This window comes from Plectropomus leopardus, chromosome 5, assembly GCF_008729295.1.
Source record: "Plectropomus leopardus isolate mb chromosome 5, YSFRI_Pleo_2.0, whole genome shotgun sequence".
Taxonomy (NCBI): Eukaryota; Metazoa; Chordata; class Actinopteri; order Perciformes; family Serranidae; genus Plectropomus; species Plectropomus leopardus.
In genome coordinates this window covers 6,333,912-6,352,623 of record NC_056467.1, presented here as the reverse complement: position 1 = coordinate 6,352,623, position 18,712 = coordinate 6,333,912, and the positions used below count along the sequence as shown (strand labels likewise).

The window sequence follows — 18,712 nt, the reverse complement described above, 5'->3', positions numbered from 1 at the left end:
ATCTGTCACCAAAATACCTCCCCCTCTGCATGACTGCAAGACAAAACAGTCAAATGTAAAAGGCACTCTGCCAGAATGAATGAGCACACTAAAACATGTTTCTGGTTTTCTGTCATAATGTTACAATGTCAGATGTTCATATTAAATTTGGCCAAAGTTTCAAATGATAAGGTAAATGTATGCAAAAGTAATTAGTGTGAGTTAAAACCTCAGGTTTCGTTCTAAAGACTCATTATGTTTTTGTTTTTTCTTCTTCTTCTTCTTCATCCTCAAACTGACACCAGATCTTTGTATGGTTATTTGCTCCAGGAACACCACTGCAAGTGTTTACATTATGTTGCCTACTTTAATTTAATTTAATTTGTTTATTGAATTAGGACAATGCACATTGATCAACATATCAGAAGTAAGCATTAATGTAAATATGCTGGAATTAGCACAATTGCTAACCAGCCATTCTCAAATTCTCACTGTCTATGTTCACATTTCTACCATGTCACCTAACAGTAATGTAAAACTCAAACTTGAAACAGGAAAATAAATATACAAAAAAAAAGCCTCCATACAACCAATGCTTTTAAAGAAGGATTTTACATCCTCCCTTTGAGCAGGCCATTGTTCTTCTATAATGTCTGCCTCCTCAACCTACATAGACCTCAGTTTCACCCCGAGGCATAAATGTGTTTGAGAATTTTTAGTCGAGGAGCTGCAGGGGCTGTAACCAATTTGTCATACCTTTGCCAAAAATGTGAGGATGGACATGCTACTAATTGCATTAGTGTAAAGATGAATCTGTTATTAGTTTTGTTGTTGTTGTTGTTGTTATTTTATGACAATACTAAATTACTGAAAATGACAAAACTTTTATGTTTCAACAGCCATGACAGTTGGCTTTAATATTTGGCATGGCAGCATTACAAGAGGTAAATGTTGATGAATACATCTAAGAGCTCTACAGATTGTTAGAAAAGCAGTGTAATCCATTTTGATCATTTTGATCATGGAGACTAATGTAATTCATCAGTGGATCAAATGAAAGTATTTGCACGTGTTTGAATTTTACATGGAAGCGACAAGAAATACATAAACTGTTGTGAGAAAAAGAAAATGCACAGCAGTACGATTTTCATTCAACAGTTGTGCCAAAGCAGCTGTGAAAAACTGTGATTAAATAACGACAGAGGCAGCCCGGATCAAAGAACCAGTGTGACATAAAACCATCTCATTTGGCCTCAATGACACTAACTTTGATTTTACTTTCATGTCAGCATGACGCACAATGAATGAATTACAGGAACATTATGTGAAGTTAAAACATGCACACACCATCACTAGAAAACGAGTGTCTGTCCACTGGAGTTTTACAACAGCTACAAAACACTGCTGATCTTCCCTCTTTGACTCCTCAGCAACGCACACTCACTGACTCTGTGCTCAGATCAGAGGACAATGGCCGGCTGAGAATTACTGCTACCACCGCTCAAGAGCTGAGTGCATGTGCGTGCGTGTGCGTGCACGCATATCCGCCCCGTTTCTCACGGCCCTATGAAGAAAAGAGGCCTTGTCTGCTTCCATTAGTGACCTGAGCTGCAGCAGCAGCAGTGATCAGGCCAGCTGACTGGCAGACAGCACTGGTTAGACAGCAGCCACCTCCAGGAGCTGGGGGGTGAGGGAGATTATTCTGGGAGGACAAAGTGGTACATAAGAAAAGAAGAGGCAAGGAAAAACGTAGTAAACAGGAATAATAAAGTTATTAAGTGTCAGCTGTTTCAAACTGTCAAAACAACCTTTTTCTTCATCTTTTGATCTGTGTAAATGCAAATGGACCTAAAGAGCAATAGTAAGTTAAAGGAATAGTTTTGGGAAATGTTATTCGGTTTCTTACAAGGTAAGTCATTTTTTAAACTACTCTTAAAAGTTGAAGGAGAAATTAGGGATTTTCACAGCCTGGGGAAAGATGCTTCTACGTAGTCTGGTGGTTCAGCAGTGGATATTTCTGTATCTTTTTCCAGATGGCAGCACGGTAAACAGACTGTGGCTGGGGTGGCTGCTGTCTTTCAGTATCCTTTGGGCTCTGTGCAGGCACCTCACTTCACCAATGTCACTAATGCTCTGTAAATGGGAACCAGTCATGTTCTGGGCAGTTTTAATCACCCGCTCTAGAGCCTTCCTGTCCTGGGCCGTGCATGAACCATGCCAGTTCGTGATGTTTCCAGTCAGTATGCTTTCTATTTCTCCTCTGAAGTTAACCAGAATTTTTTTCCGGAATTTAGCCTTTCCATAGGAAATAGAGCCTTTTCTGTGCTTTTTTAACCTGGGTGGTGATGTGTGATGACCAAGATAGGTTCTTAGTGATGGTAAATCATAGGAACTTGTAGCTGTTCACCTGCTCCACCTCGGCTCTAAAGATGTAGACAGGGTTTTGGATTTTGGATCCAGAAATGACCATATTTGGACGAGAGGGTGGGGCCATGGAGGAACGCAGGGTGGATATGCCTGAAAACCAGAGGACACTATCAGCAGACAGTCTGTCAATTAAAGTGACTTTGCCCTCAATTATGCATAACTTTAAATGTGTTACTTTAAATTCAAACAAGTGAGTTATATAAAAATTCACCCCCTGTACAGTTGTCATGAATGTTGAAATTAGCAATAGAGACCCAAAGCGTTTTTTTGTAAAGTTGTGCAATTTAACATGGGGGTCTGTGGGGACTCTGTTTTGGAGCCAGGCTCAAGTGGCCATTAAAAGAACTGCAGTTTTTTGGTATTTTGCATTGGCTTACTTCTTCTTTATCCAAGTTATGGAAATGCTTCTGTGCTTCACATTTTTATCGATTGACATTTTTACAGGTTTCACAAAATCTTGGTGGAAACAAAGACAAAAAGAAGTGGAGTTAGATCAATAACAAGAGACAGCAGTTGAGATCACCGGAGGCAGAAATGAAAAGAAAATGAAGGAAGGTCATAGAAGGAAGGATGGAAAAGACATGAGAAAAACAGTAGTTGTGAAAGCTAAAAAGCCACCACCTACAACAAATGAACAGGAGTAATATTATATTACTTTATTTATCTTTTGTACAATGTAATTACAATACAAATATGTAGGTTTAAATACAAAAATTCTGTAAATAAAGATTAAAAATAAATTCCACTGGTTTGCTTTGTTACCATCACTAAACTATGGTTTTACAATCAAGTTTATGAGGTCATTTAGTTTGCTTTAACGTGGAAACACAATTAACCTACATTTATAATTTTGGAGGGCGTGCAAACAAGAGTCTAAAATATATTTTCAATGAAATAAAAGCACTGATTCTATGAGTGAACCAGTCTGGTCTTGCAGAGAGAGGAGGGTAAAGAGAGCAATTTGGATTTGTTTTTGGTAGGGAAGAAATATTTATTTATCCGAATTTTTTTAAAAAAGGGAGAAAAACACTGTAAGGACCTGAGATGGTATAAATTAGGCCGGAGACACATAAATTTGAGATCTCTGGGAAGACAGCCTTTCAGATGGGATGGCTGCCACAGGAAGAGACCTAATGAGCTAATTAAACTGCAGGGAGTTAATGAGCAGGAAACCTAATCAGTGGCAGTCCACATCCATACAATTAAATTCCCAAGGAACATAGCAGGAGCATCTCTGGTCAGATACCAGTTTTTATATAACATACAGAAACCACCTGTTCGTTACACGTCACATGGAACAGCCCTTATATTTTTTTAGTTTGTAATGTTGCGTCTGTTATGACCGCAAGTTCAAACACAGAAGCTTTGTTGACCTTACTGAAGCTTTGTCTATATGGGGAGTTGCACATGAGACTTCAATTATGTAATAAGTAACATCTTTTAAAAATATAAGCAAAAGTGTTGTTTTTGAGGCGTTAGGAGCTGAGAAACATGTAATGGAAGTGGCTTAGCTTAGGGACAAAAGATGTAAAAACATCAGACAGTGCTCAGGTTATGAGCAACATGATGATTGAGTCTTTTTCTCAGTATCTTCTCAATATTTTTACACACCCCGTCTCCTTCTTATATCTTTTTTCACATCTTATCTAATTTTCCTTTCTTCAGACTTCCTCCTTCTCATTTTTTAAAGGTATGATTCCATTCTCCCCTTCAGTCTCTCACATACACATTACCCTTCCTTCTTTTCTCTAGCTATCTATTCTTCTGCTGTTCTATATTTTCTCTTCCTGTTCACCTCTGAATCAAATGTTCTTTAAGCCCCTTTCTTATGCACTAACACCCACTTACATATTGGCTTTTGTATATAAGCAGAAAGGTTATAATCGGCATTCACACCGAGGTCAAATGACTCTGCAGTAATTACAGGTATTTATCAGCTTCGGCTCCGAATGGCAGTGATGGAAAAACAACACCCATGTGAACATGATATTTTTAGCCCCTTTACTGGCATCATGCAGTGACGTGCCACCACAAAATATCATCCATCTCCATCCAAGCAGCACTCAAACATTGATCCAAATTGGTCTGCACCAAGTGTGAAAGATAGACTGAATAAGAGAGAGATATATAAAAATAAGTAGCCATCTTACCATTTTCATAGGCCTCCATGCTGCTTTCTACTGTTTACAACCTGTTTTTTGGCCTGTCTGTGACAACGAACGAGACACACCAAAAAAAAACCCAAAAAACATATACACAGAGGCCTACTCGTCAGCTGCAGAGGTGTGTAGACAGCTCTGGTCTACTGGCAATGGGAAAGAACCAGTGAGAATATATTTAGTTAATTTTAGTGGAAAAGGGTTATAAGGCTGCATTTGAAATGTATCCTTTTTTTCTCTCAGCTTCTCCATTTGCTAGGCCTCGATTTATGTCTGCTCATGTTCCTCATCTCTTTTCACCTCTAATCATCAATCCCAAAATCTGAAATAAATGCAAAAAGGTGGCTACACAATCATACTGTTCGTGATGAGACTTTACCCTGTGTTTGAACACATAAAAGGATAATGAGTGCTGGAATGTAGTGCATCATTTTTTTAAACTAGTTGCACAGTGTTGAAGAGTGTTGTTTTGTTTCCACTGAGTTGTTAACGTTCCTTGGGTTTGTGTGGAGAAGATGGGGTCCTTGTTGTGTGCATTGTCCAGTGTCTGTGTGCCGGATATCCTGAAGTGAGTAAACCTTGAAAGTAGGCTTTAGCAAAAGAAATGGGCTACAGAGCCAAAGTGATGCCATTTTGGCTCAAAAGGTCTTACCAGCACTGAAGTGTAAATATGTGAGGACTAACAGGCGGAAGAAACATGCCGCTATATACAGTAACTGTCTCACATGTCGCACTACACACTGCATTAAGCCCTAGCTATTTGGTTTGAGTTACATGACTCCGTTTCCAGACAATGCTTTCCCTCTACTACTGCCCAATCACACGTTAGCTGTCTGCTACCTGTAGTTTCCCTCCTCTTTACGGTTCAACAAAAATAAATACGGGGATGAAAAAAAAAACACGTTCCTAAAACACTGCTTTAAAAATTTGATTTTTAAGTATATATAACTTGTTAAAATAAAAATGAAGTACAATAAATAAAATAATTTGGCCATAAATCTCTACTATTAGTCAGTAAGTCCTTTTGGGTTGGTAGGGTGGGGTCTTACATCATTGGCTAGTCCGTTCAGGTATCCAAACTTTTGCTGTGCTTGGCTAAGATCAGCATTGGTCTGATCATCAGTCAACTCTTTGCCGCTCTACACATCTTGTCATGTAGCCATATCCACTAAATTCTGCACCGCAATCCTCCACCAGAAAAAATACATGGGTTTGGAATGCATCTGAGTGGAGTCTCCTTTTAAAGAAAGAAACCACTGAGCTGTGTCCCCCCTACAATGTCCTCAGGGGGGCACATACAGTACATCCAGGGACTTGTAGCAAGTAAAGAAAAGCCAGAGTGGAGAAGTGAAAGCAGGAAAGAGAGGTGGGTAGCAGGTGGGGTGGAAGGATTCAGTCCATCAAGTCTAGTGAGCTAGAGACCTGATCGTCCAATGGCAGCCCAGCAATTTGTCAACTTCTTCCAAAACTCTCATAGGAGGGTAAAGAAAGCAAATAGGATCATTATATCACTGACTCCTCTGAGAGCTTTTAGCAAGTTGCTAGGCTGCCACATGTCAGATGCGAGGCTTACTTTAAGGACCTGCATCGTGTTCTAGGCCCGCATTTCTCAGGCTTGAACTTCGGGGAAAGAGCTACAGCTTTGGGAGACCAACTCAGGCTTAAAGCTCAATCTCAAAAGTCTTTTGAAGATTGTTGGAAAATGGGTTGGCTGCTGCAGCTGGTGCCTTATTCCCTTGCTGCTGAGGTGCTGGTTTGGCCTCCAGTGCCGCCCACTTGGCCTCAAAACGATCATCGTCTTGAGAATCGCTAGCTGCTGGAGCTGTTAGCTGGCTGCCCTCTGGTGGCCAGCTGCTACTGCTTCCACCATTCCCACCACTGGAGGCGGTTCCATTCTGGAGGGCCATCGAGGCGCTGCTGTGCGGTGGGAGGCCATTAATGGCTGTCGATAATGCCGGAGTAGGAGAGAACGGTGGTGTGGAAAACCCTACAGGGTGCCCGACTGCACTCGGCACTCCTGTGTAAGAATGGTGCTGCCCTGTTGTTCCAAGTGGTCCCACTTTGGGTCCTCCTACGGCCGAGCCCATGGATCCACCTGCACCAGATGAGCCTGTAGCAGTGCAGAAGACATTAGCCACCATTTGCGATGGTGTGATGCCTACCACTGGCACACTGGCATTGGGATATGTCATGCTGCTGGCCAGGCCTGGCATGTAGGTCTGCATGGGCACGAATGCCGGTTGGACAGGTTGGCTGGCGAACATTCCCACAGGAGCTGGCGTTGTATCAAAAGCCAAGGGGAAGGGTTGCATGGAGCTTGGAAGGGAGCATGGGGGCCCAGGGAGGGAGGGCTGGATCATGGAGGCCCCGGACATACTCGGACCAGACATGGTTGGAATGGACATGGAGGGTAGGGACATCGGGGGTCCTGACACTGGAGGGCCTGGTATTAGAGGAACTGATGATATTGACATGGGCGGGAGGGGCATCGGCGCCTGACCTGAGAGAGCAGAGGGGCCCGAAAGGAGAGGTTTGGACATGGTGCCAAGGGACATAGGGACAGTGGTTACTGGGGCAGCTGATATAACTGCCTGACTGGACATCTGCTGACTCGACATGGGGGGTGGGCCGGGGATGGGGGGGATGGGGGGGATGGTGGGGCCAGGGGGAGGGGTCTGCTGAGCCTTGACGGCCTTGGAGACTTCCTCCAGCCATCTTTCAGCCTCGGAGGGTGTACGCCTGTGTCCACTCTGCATCTGTATCTGCATGGCCACAGAAACTGGAGGAGGAGAGTGGAGTGGAGGTTCAGGCTGCACCCAGGAAGAAGTCCCTGGAAGGATAAAGTTAAAGATTTAGAAGAATAATGTCCTCAGCATTAAAAGTGCACTGTTTACAAAAAATTGTTCTGATGTGGTCTTTCTTACCCTGCAGTGGTCCAGGTGGTGGAGGCAGGGCAGGGGGCACAGTGCAGGTTTGAGGGCCATTTGCAGACAAAGAGGGGTTGGAGAAGAGCTCGTCCGATGGATTGGTGAAAGAGGTGTTAATCTGACTACACAGGGCGTTAATACTACAGTCTCCCTCACCTGGCAACCCCATATCCATCTCTGGTACTAGCAAGAAAGGGGGGGCACAGAGGGGAAGTAGGTAAAAAGAGAATGGAGATGAGGAAAACAATGAAAAGAAGAGGTGGAATGGAAGAAGACAAGGATTGAGTAGAGGGACAAACAAAAAAGAGGAAGAAAAAATATTTATTTAGTTGTCCAAAAGACACTGTTAGCATCAAAAGCAACAGAAACTGGAGCAGATAAAGGCGGGCTGCTATTGACCTAAAAGGCATCCATAAACGCAAGATTCTCAAGACAAATATTGCATTGTGCTAATCAAAATGTCCTTACTAAAAATAAAAAGGTTCATACTCAATCACAAGAATGTCTTCAGGTCAGGCCAAACTGTGTAAACAACCTACTTTATACGTAGCATTATAGTCTATCAGCCTGTTATGTCATTGGCCTCTGTGTCTTGTGCATTGGGATGACTCAGACAGAGGTGAATTCAGCTTGGTTTATCTATGTTTTCAGACCAAATGTAACAGATATGACCAGTAAGGGATTAGATGGCATAATGTTCCTGTCTGACTTTAGTTTGGACCACAGTTTTAAACCTCTCCTGCATAGGCAGCAGATATAAATAGATATCATATCTAATTCCCTGCTCCATGTTCCCTGGTCCCTCCCTTCTCAACAAAGGCCTCAGAGAGAGAGGAATTTTGCTTTCTTCTTCTACTGCCTTCTACTCCCCTCCGGCCAAGTCACCAGAAGAAAATTTTGGCATTGCACGTTCTTGCAAACCACAAAAATGTTACATTGTACATTTCATATGAAGAATATCAACATTTTTAAAATTACGTAGCATTTCCATTGGGGCGTTTCCAGGCGCCATTGAGATGCCAAAGCCAGGTGTTTTCAGGGAGATATCGGGCACCTCAAACTATTATTGTGGTGGAAAAAAACAGGGTTTTTTTAGGGAGACATTAGGGCATTGTCTGCCACAATTGTGGTGCAAAAAAGTAGTATTTTTAGGGAACGATTATGGCATCCAAACCGGGTGCTGTTTAGCGAGACACTGGGGCATTTCCAGCTGTGATTATGTTGCCTTAATTAGGTGCAAGACATGGGTCTATTTTCAGCCGCGACTGTGTACAAAAAGGTATTTTTAGGGAGACATCAAGGCATTTCTAGCTGTGATTGTTGTGTCACAACCATGTGTTTTTAGTGAGGCATTAGGCATTTTCAGCTGCAAATGTGGCACAAAAAATGATCCGGATGATCCAAATGATTCCAGTCGCATTTGTGGCACGAAATCAAAGTATTTTAGGGAGACATTGGGTATTTCTAGCCGCGATTGTGGCACCCAATTTGGATGTTTTTTAACAAAACCTAAGAGCATTCCCAGTAGTGAATGAGATGCCACCACAGGGTGTTTTTTAGCAAAACATTGGGGCATTTCTAAACATGACTGTAGTGCCAAAAGATGGTCGTTTCCTTGATCAAGTGATTTTTGTGCCTAAACCTAACCAAATGTCAACCACAACATTGTCACAGTACAAAATTAAAAAACTAAAAAGTAAAAGAATGGCGCATAGCACATATTAGCATATGAAACATACAAAAGTTACATATCCATGGTTTGCAGAAATGTACAATGTCACCATTTATTCTGGCAATTGGGCTGCCTCCATTTATGCTCTACATGCAGTTGTCCAAAACTCTCGACAAAGAGGAGTCTGATGATGAAATTTGTGACATCGTAAGTTTTACAACATGCACTTGCAGAGGAATGAATGTATAGACGAGTGGGATTAAAGTGAATTAACTTGTTTACCACAAATGGGCCCATTATAGGTCAAACCCCAAACCTTCACAAGCCCACTCCTCTAATACATTTATATCTCTCATCTGTGTGCACTGTGTGGCTACAGGCCCTGAATTATACTGGAGGGTGCAAAGGGCACTGGAGGCATGTGTAAGGTCTCCCATTAAAGATTTCTCTGTGCTTTGTTCTATAAAGACCTACCCTGGGACCCTTCTCTTTCCCTTCCAAGTCAATGTCCCACAGAGTTCAGAAGCACTCTAAGCACTTCATGTGTGTGCGTCTCGATGTGTATGAGTGTGTTTCTTTCAGTGCAGTAGCAGGTTAAAGCTGGCAGAGGGCTTGCTGAAAGCTAACCGGGACAGCTGATTGACCTCACAAATCAATACAGACATTGTTCAGAGAGTCACAAGGGAACAGGGAGACAGTGTGGATTTTTGTGTGTGTGATGAAGAGAGGTAAAGAGAGGGCATACGGGATTCAAACTGCATCAAATCCACCACCACTGGATGCATACACTAACCGTCATGGGAGAATAAGCTACGGAAATGTAAGGAGTGAATACAATGAGAGTGGGAGTTGAATGTTGTGGTTTAGTATTCCAGCCAAAGGAGCCCCCCCATACAACTCTCTCATCTCTTCTAATTACTATAATCAGCCTGGCCACTGAGCGCTCTGATCCTGTGGCACCACACTGAGTGGGTGTGCCCATCTGTATGTATACCTGTGAGTGGTAAGTCAGTCATTATTAATTGTCTTTGGTAAAGAGTCTTTCAGAGTCACACAGACGAAGCCATCAGCGCCAACACTACTAGCAATAATAATAGCACTTCACGTAACTGCTTCTTATCTCAGCCTGCATTCAAGTGTTGGGATTAAACTGAAGAATTACACATTGTATGCATGATGACATGAATAAGAATACATCTGAGGTGTGCTGGAGGTGCATTCTGTAATAAAGACATAAAATCTCCTCAGATATTGGTCTCTGTCACCAAACTGAAGCCAAACGGAAAATGTAAATATGCTCCATTCTACAAACAACCATGACGCAAGTGGAACACAGAGTCCCATATGTGTACTCGTTGTTTGTGTGTGGAGGCAGCAGTAATGCTCCTTGATGTGCTGTTTTTATGCATTTGCAAATGAGGGATCCCCTCTGATTCTACTGCTGTCACTGGAGAGGCATTTTGATACCAAGTGTAAATTAAATGTGGATCAGTCATCTCTAGAAACAACACCAGTGTTAATGAGTGTCAGTTGATGTCATGGGCTGATATTAGTCTTCTGCATCTGTCAGTTTATACCATCAGCCTCACATAATATTTTAGTTTCTCTCAGATTACAGCTGGCGCATATTTATTTATTTACTGTATTATAGATCTGACGAGATGAATTATATTGATGATTACGTTTGAAACCTGCATCGTGCTGCTAAGCCAGCATCACCCCTTAAGAGTCAAAATTCTGTTCAATTGCTCTTTTACTTGCAATAAACTTGGAATGAAATTCCAGATTTGTTTGCTAGTCAGGGGCAAAATTAAACAAACTACTACAAGTAAAAATGGGACCCATTCAGGGCACTTCAATTTATGGCCACAATTATTCACAATGAAAATAAACTGATTCATGCAGGAATTTTTTTTTGTAGTTTGAATGTAAAAAATGTGTCAGAGTGCATTAAAAAGCATAGAAATAGAGCTTGTATATCAAAGTAAGTGCCATGGGAGGATCCACTGCAAACACCTGACAGAGATCCAGGCTAATTATTTATACATCAGCTATTAATGTTTATTTATTAATTGGCCCCAGGCCCGTTAAATAGATAGAAAATAATGCAGGTTAAAGCATTTCACCTCATAAGAGGTAACACCATCATCAGCATTAACAATATGTTATTTGGACCTTTCCCCTGACTAACAAAAAAACAGAAACCCCTCCCAGTATTTCAAAATAATATAACAGTATTGAATTGGTGCAACTTGTTTTATCACAAGCAACTCAAAGTGCATACGAAATTTAATTTTGTGTACCTAATAATTTTCACATAGCCGACAAAATTGAGGTTGAGTTTGCAATTGCTAAAATAATAAGAAACAAAAAAATGTTGTACTTGAACTTTCAAGACACTCACTCTTTTTGCACATACAGCTATTAAATGCAATTATTACCACCAACTTGGTTGCTACTAAGGGGCTCATACTGAGCCTTTATTCCCCCCTGTGCTTTTTTGTCTTTTTTTCTATAAAGTTCACGAGAGAGCTAAAATAAATTAAGTTAAAAAAAAAATTCCCATCTTGCTTTGTTGTGAGTAACCTAACATTAGCAAACACAAAAATCAGTGATAACACCAACGCATGCTCTAACAACACCTGAACAACGATTCAGCAATAATTTAACTGAACATGCTGCAGCTTTGTTGCTCATAGTGTGAGCTCAGCATAACAGATGACTTTTTCCACAAAAGGGTCACAGCAGCCAAAAATTGGGGCCTCTGTTTGGGTCAGATGGCCAGCCTTTCCTTTTATCAACATTTGTGAATCCAACTTCAAGAACTTCCCAACTCACCAGGGTTCTTGTCCTGGAAGTCAGTCTTGCGTTGCAGTGTAGATGGCAGGTCATTGAGGCGGAGTGACAGCTGCCTCTTGAAGGGAGAGTTCTTCTGACTGAGGGCTGGGAATCCCCGAAATGAGCCCTGACGCACCAGCTGCTCAATGGGCGCATGGCGGCGAGGGATGGCGTGAGGTCCGCCAGGCTCCGGCCGCTCCATGGGGGATGCTGCACCCTCAGGTGGGGAGGCTGTGCCAGGTGGGAGGGCTGGGATGGCAGAAGGTTGGTCTGGAAGAGGAAGTAGGACCACTGTGATTTCCATTCAAACCCAATTACTGATGCATATCTGTCTATGCACACATCTTCACAGAGACATGGTTAACCCCTTATATATCGGATCAAGTTATTGCACTGGATAGACGGACCTTGTTTAGAGCCAACAGGACACAAGACTCTGATGCAAATTCAAACAAAATGCACTGCAGGAATTGTATGATGCCATCAGCAGCAACATGTGCAAGCAACCAGATATAATTTTCATAGCAGCTGGTGATTTTAATCATCTCATCCTTCAACACCAAAGATTTAGCAGGATCATGGACAAATTTTAAATTCATTTTTTAAACTTTGTTTAAAAAACATTTTAAGACTCAACTCACATTTCCCACTGTTTGAGGGGTACTTGAAAGTAAGCGGAAGACAAATATGAAAATTTGGACAAAAAAATAGAAAAGGCATATAGTATCCTGATAATCATCAAATTTAAAACTCTACAACACGATACGTTACGCTAAGTTACAATACACTATGTTAGGATATGATGTTACAAAACGTTAGGATACGTTGCGTTGCGTTGCGTTGCATTACGTGACGTTACGTTACGTCACACATACATTTCGTTTAGAAAGATATACATTCATTACATCACAGACAGAACAAATAGTTTTTGAGTGAACATCCAGTTCAGTCAAAAACATATAATTGAACCATCTTTTAACAATAAAATGATCTTTTGCGTTGTGTGAAGTGGGAGTTTGCAGCCTATTTTTGCAGTCTCTTTTATTATTGGTTATCCAGCAGTTTCTTTGGATGCTGCTGGACACAGTATTTAAGATTATCCCAATTTTTGAAATTCACCATTATCAACTGATTGCGTTTTTTATTGCGATCCGTGATAAAATTGTATATCGTCCCATTCCTCCTTCAAAAACTGATCTGAGTATGTGTGCACACTTTGAAATGTCCTCCTACCTTTCTTCTTGTCGTGCAGTTTGTCATCTCTCTCGCTGCTGCTGCTCTGCTGGCAGGAAGGGTTGGAGCGGAAGGAGCCCTCACGCACAAATGAGGTGCGGCTAGCGTCAAAAGAAGCCGTCACGCCGCACTCCTTCTCCCTGCGCTGCTTCCTCTCCAGACAGGCGGCAAAGGCACAGCCAACTGCATGGCTCAGTCTCTCCCCCTGGTGGAGCAAAAATCAAACAGTTTAAAGGACATAAATCTGTACCTGAACTGTCTTCATTTTCAGCACTCTTGGCTGTTTTTTAATCTTTATATGCATAAAAGTGTGATTGTCGTTCAGGTCAACCTGCAAATCAAGTTCAGGCATTCACATAACATACAGCTGTCGCACTGAACATCGGATTAGGGTGCAACTATCAACCTCAAATCTCCTTTGCTGTCAAACGTCAACATACTCCATGGCACTGAATGCAGCTGATTCCAGCCTGCCATTTGCAATTTATTTTAGACTTTCCCACCACTTCTCTAACAGCCTCTTTCCTATTCTGACTCCTTCTCACTTTATAGACAGCCGTGACTGCGGTGAGGGAGACAGTTCCGTTTAAGATGAGCAGATAGAGATATGGAGAGTGTGGTGGAAATAGAGACAGACAGAGATGGACAGATAACTCCACAGGCTTCTGTCTAATCCCTTTTCCTAATCCCACAGGTCTGTGCAGCGCTCTCTTCTGTCCACATGAATAATCCAACTCATGGTCTAAACTGATGAAACCACCACAGGGTTGAAACCACAACACACCATTGTGTCTATTGCAGTTGTCTTTATATTATAACCTCCTCATCCCAAAATCAATAAAACGGAAAGACCAGAAGTTAGAAAACACGCTAATTCTGACAGCTAAACACAACTGAGCTGTTGGTGCTACAAACGGGGTTAATGTGTCCAAATGATACATGCATGCCAGATCGCTCCCTATGTTAAAGGTGAAATTAATCATTAAATTAATGATTAATCTATTTCTATGAACTGAGTTATTGCTTTTATGTATAAAATATGAAAAAGATTTTGGGGAGTCAAAGATTATGTTTTAGTCTCAAACTTTAAAGTACTTCATTAAAGTACTTAAACAAGAAAATACTGACATTTTTCAGAAATTACTTAAATAATTAATTGTATTAAAAAAATAGAGTTTATTCTTTTTTGTTAATCAACTAGTTCATTTCATCTTAAAGGTAAGTGTAGATACTTATCATGCATTATAAGCATTCAACCTCTAGTTTATAACAAGAGCATCCATAAGAACCTTACCCCTTCTAAATCATTATAAGTCACATCTATAATGTCTTATTTCTATTGATATAGTGCATCAGTAATTATTATATCTGTTTATAAGTGCATTCATTAAGTATTATGAATGTATTATAATTCACTATGAATGCCTTCATAATGAGTTATAGATTTGATCTTCATAGAAAGTGTTACTGCAAGTTTTCCTGGGAACTGTAGTTTTATGTTTGCTAAACAATTATCTGAAGTTCACCTTTGTTAAATTAATAAATGTTTCAAATTCTAATACTAATTCAGTTCAGCCAGTCAATCCTTGGCTCCTTTACTATGCTTCTCAAAGTGTCCTCGGTCAAAACACTGAACCCCAAATTGCTCCTGAAGGCTGAGCCGCCAGTGTTTGGGTGTGTATGATTAGATTAAATGCCCTTGAGAAGATTGGTACGATGCGTAATAGTCTGTGTGTGAATGTGTGTGTGAATGGGTGCATGTGGCATGTAGCGTAAAGTGCTTTGAGTGGCCGGAACACATTTAATTATTTTTTTCAGACAGGTGGATGAAAGAAATACTGAATGAGAGATTACACCGAGATTGCAGATACTAGTGCAGCTTCTGTGACTACAGAGAAAATCCCTGCAGGGGTAGACGGGAGGTTAATTGTCCCCTCACCGAGTCTTTGAGAGCCATGAAGCAGTGGCACATCCACCGTCTGGTAGTACCATCTCGGCAGATGTAGGAGAAGGCCTTGTCATAGTTGCGATCAGGTGCGCAGAATGAAACCTTCTCTATGGTCTGGTCCACAATGAGGTCCTAAGAGAGACAGAGAGACAGTGAGGTCAGAGACAATCAGATTTGACAGCTCACACAATAAAGCCGAGCCAATCGAATTGTTCCAGCAGGTAGATTGCATCAAATCACATCTGATGGGGTTTTGTCTTCCTTGCAGCAGATTAACCAATGACAGACAGGAAATATAGCACACCAGCTTGTACTTGACATGCTGCTTTCAACCTCAGCTAACCCCATGAAAACTCCCACCTATTTACACATCCACCATCGACAGAAAAGAAAGTGATGACTAACGACACTGAACCCTCTTTTCATCTCGGGGATGTTTCCACCACTTGCCCTTCCTTCTATAAAAAGGTTATTCAGCCTGTCTTGGTGTCTATAGTCACTGCGGGGGAAACTAAAAGGGGCCCTTCTCTTTCTCTGTGTACATTAAGGGGCCCCCTGCTCACCTCTTTGACTCACCAACAAACAGAAAAACAAGGAAAGAAAGATGAGAGGGACAAGAAAGGGAAAGACGTTTCACACACTCATCCACTCATTTCCACCCTCTCATCTGATGTCGCTGAAAACAAAAAGAGGAGAGGATGAGGAGAGCTGAAGAGGAGGGGACGAGGACAGGAAAGCGGGAGAAAAGACGGAAAAAGAGGCAGAAGAATAAGAGTCCATTCACTGTGGGCCAATTAGTGAATGGAGGGGGATGCTGGTACGGAGGTGAAAGGCTGAGCACAGAGCAATGTGTTATGTGTGTGTCTGTTCATCGCTGGTACAGTAGCTCCCTCTGTGTTACCAGAAACACATTATACTGTGTTTTGGTGTGTTTTTCTAAGATTCAGGATGCTCATGTATGGTGCGTTTTTGAAGAAAAGTACAACAAGAAAGTGTGTGTTTGTGAGTAAAAGTGACTCAGGTCATGTCCCGACATCACTGAAAGGAAGACCACGCAGAAGCAGTGTGTGACTCAGAGTGTCTCATCTATGCTATGGTCTTTCTGCCTTGAGCACAAAAAATGACTTTACCGTTTCTTTCTATTAATGCATTACGAAGGTCACACACTCACACACACACAATCACACACACACACACTGTATATATACACTACATTCACTGTGGGAAAACATCTGAATAATGGCTGTGTGGGCATTATTAAGTGAGCTTGCTGATTCATAGATGGAGGCCGAGCTGATGATAAAAGATGATGAAGAGGCGAGAAAGAAAAAAGGAAGTAGGAGGAGACTGTAAAGGGTTCATAGCAATGTGATGTCACAGAAATATGTGAAAAGACCATAACCTCCGAACAACGCATTGTGTTGTTATTGCACATTGTGTGGCAATTACAAGTGGGCAGCTGGGTTGGGGTTAACACCAGAACTTTTGGTTAGGTTTAGAAAAATATTGTGTTTTCAGTAAAAACGACTGCCCTTGTTTCTTACACAACCTAAGTTTGATGTAAAGTGACGTAGGTAACATGATGTAAACTTTGTAACAATGCAAGTAAATTAAGTTAAAAGAAGTCCACGTGGACTTTTAGTAACACACATGAGAAACATGTCAATCACTCTTTAATTCATTAACTCTTTAATTCATTGTTGGTTTTGGGATTTGCGGGAAAAAAAAAAAATATATATATATATATATATATATATATATATATATATATATAATATAGTCCCAGCCTTATCCTTTAACATGTTTGAATCAGATACATCAAGAAAGAAGAGAGATTAAACAGGGCTGGGGGGGTCATGTGTGTGTGGCCTCCAAACATGAAAAAAAGAGGAAAGAAAGAGGGGGCTTCTCCAGTGCTCTCTCTCTCTCTGTCTCTCTCCTTTATTCTCCGCTGCTCTTTATTCTGCTCGGCTTTCAATAGAGCCACAGCGAGCTGCACTCATTCTGTAGGAGGCCTCCCTGGCCGCCAGACACTCCTCAAGTGCATGTGTGTATCTGCATTCACTTGATCTTCCCTCCCCCATTAGCACCTTCAGCAAGAGACCATGAGTCACATATGTCAGCTCTGAATCTACACACACACACACACACACACACACACACACACACACATACATACATACACACACACACACACACATGCGCACACACACACACACACACACACACACACACATACATACACACACACACACACACACACACACACGCGCACACACACAGGCCAAAAGTAGCCTGGGAGCATCCACACAGTAGTGTCATTGAACTGGGACAGAATGAGATTTTGTTGGTGGTCTAAGGACTTAACCAAATATAATATTTTTTTTTATTTAAAAAAAAAAAGAAAATGCTACAAAAATGGATGGAGACTGTCTTGTTGTCATAGAAAACCTGAATGGTTTAGATTTAGGGATAAATACAGTATTACAGAGAAATACTCAAAGGGGCACGGACACATGGGTGAAGGAGTGTATATACTGTTAAAAAGTTCCTAAGAGAAGCAATTTCAGTGAAAATTTCCTCCACAAAGGGGTTTATGTGGTTAAAAAGCTAATTAAAAACAATAAAATTATTTTAAAAAAATGTAAAAAGTTAAAGGGTGGTAAAAAGAATTAAAAAAGTAAAAAATATATATATATATATACACTATGTAATATAGTAATGATAAAACAGTAGGTAAAAGCAGAAAAAACACAGATAAAACAATTAATTTTCCACCTTTATGACTGAACAAAATTAAATTTAATCTTTAAATATGAAAGTTAATTAAAAAAAAATAAAAGAACATAAAAGTAAATAAATATAAGTGCTGTATAAGACCATCACGTTTGTTGGTGCTGGGAGGGGGGTTAGGGTTAGGGTTGCATATTTTACATAACCATAGGACACACACTTCCTGCTCTTGTTCTTGTTACACAGTGAGTGATGAGGCAGAAAGGAAGCGGAGACAGATGGGATGACTTAAACAAAAAAAACATATTTGCTTACCTTAGTTTTGTCATCCACCACCCTGAGTCCATCAGCTGAAACCCACAATACAGCCTTTACTGTCTTTTTCCCACTCTGGAAAGACAGAAAAGTAGCAGTAAATCATTTAGAACTTCAGATGCAAATAACAAAGTTGTATAGTAAATGTTGCCCCTTTTACACTCCCTGCTCAGAGCAGGAATATTGTGCTTTGTTGTTTTGTACATAACATATGATCACAGAACAGTGTCTGTATACAAGGAAAGCCAGCAAGACCAGATCAAGGATGTGACACTTTGATGGTGTGTTATGTGACCCATCAGGGGAGATGTTTAAAATGGCTGTTAGCAGTTAGGAGCTTCCTTTAGAGAAGAGAAACTGCTGAAAATGTCTGCAAATTCTGCAAACAATGAGATTCGGGAGCTCTTTACACTTGAGGCTGAAGACAAGATCAGCCGCCATATCACAGAGAAGCTAAATGATTGTTATTGCCATGTTAAGC

The 18,712-nt window shown here is 41.1% G+C and overlaps 1 protein-coding gene across 3 annotated transcripts in view; it reads right to left on the bottom strand.

Moving 5' to 3' along the window:
* Positions 1-3,039: 3,039 nt before the first annotated feature.
* The window catches only part of numbl (NUMB like endocytic adaptor protein), a 38,560-nt gene continuing 22,887 nt past the window's right edge, over positions 3,040-18,712 (bottom strand). For 2 of the 3 annotated variants that reach the window (XM_042486647.1, XM_042486645.1), the window contains exons 4-9: positions 18,232-18,306; positions 15,175-15,315; positions 13,236-13,440; positions 12,003-12,272; positions 7,490-7,675; positions 3,040-7,395 (exon numbers count right to left, since the gene is read on the bottom strand). In XM_042486647.1, the coding sequence (XP_042342581.1) occupies positions 6,227-7,395; positions 7,490-7,675; positions 12,003-12,272; positions 13,236-13,440; positions 15,175-15,315; positions 18,232-18,306 (2,046 nt within the window). In that variant the 3' untranslated portion in view covers positions 3,040-6,226. The remainder of the gene's footprint in view (positions 7,396-7,489; positions 7,676-12,002; positions 12,273-13,235; positions 13,441-15,174; positions 15,316-18,231; positions 18,307-18,712) is intronic. The other variant, XM_042486646.1, reaches the window with a different exon arrangement.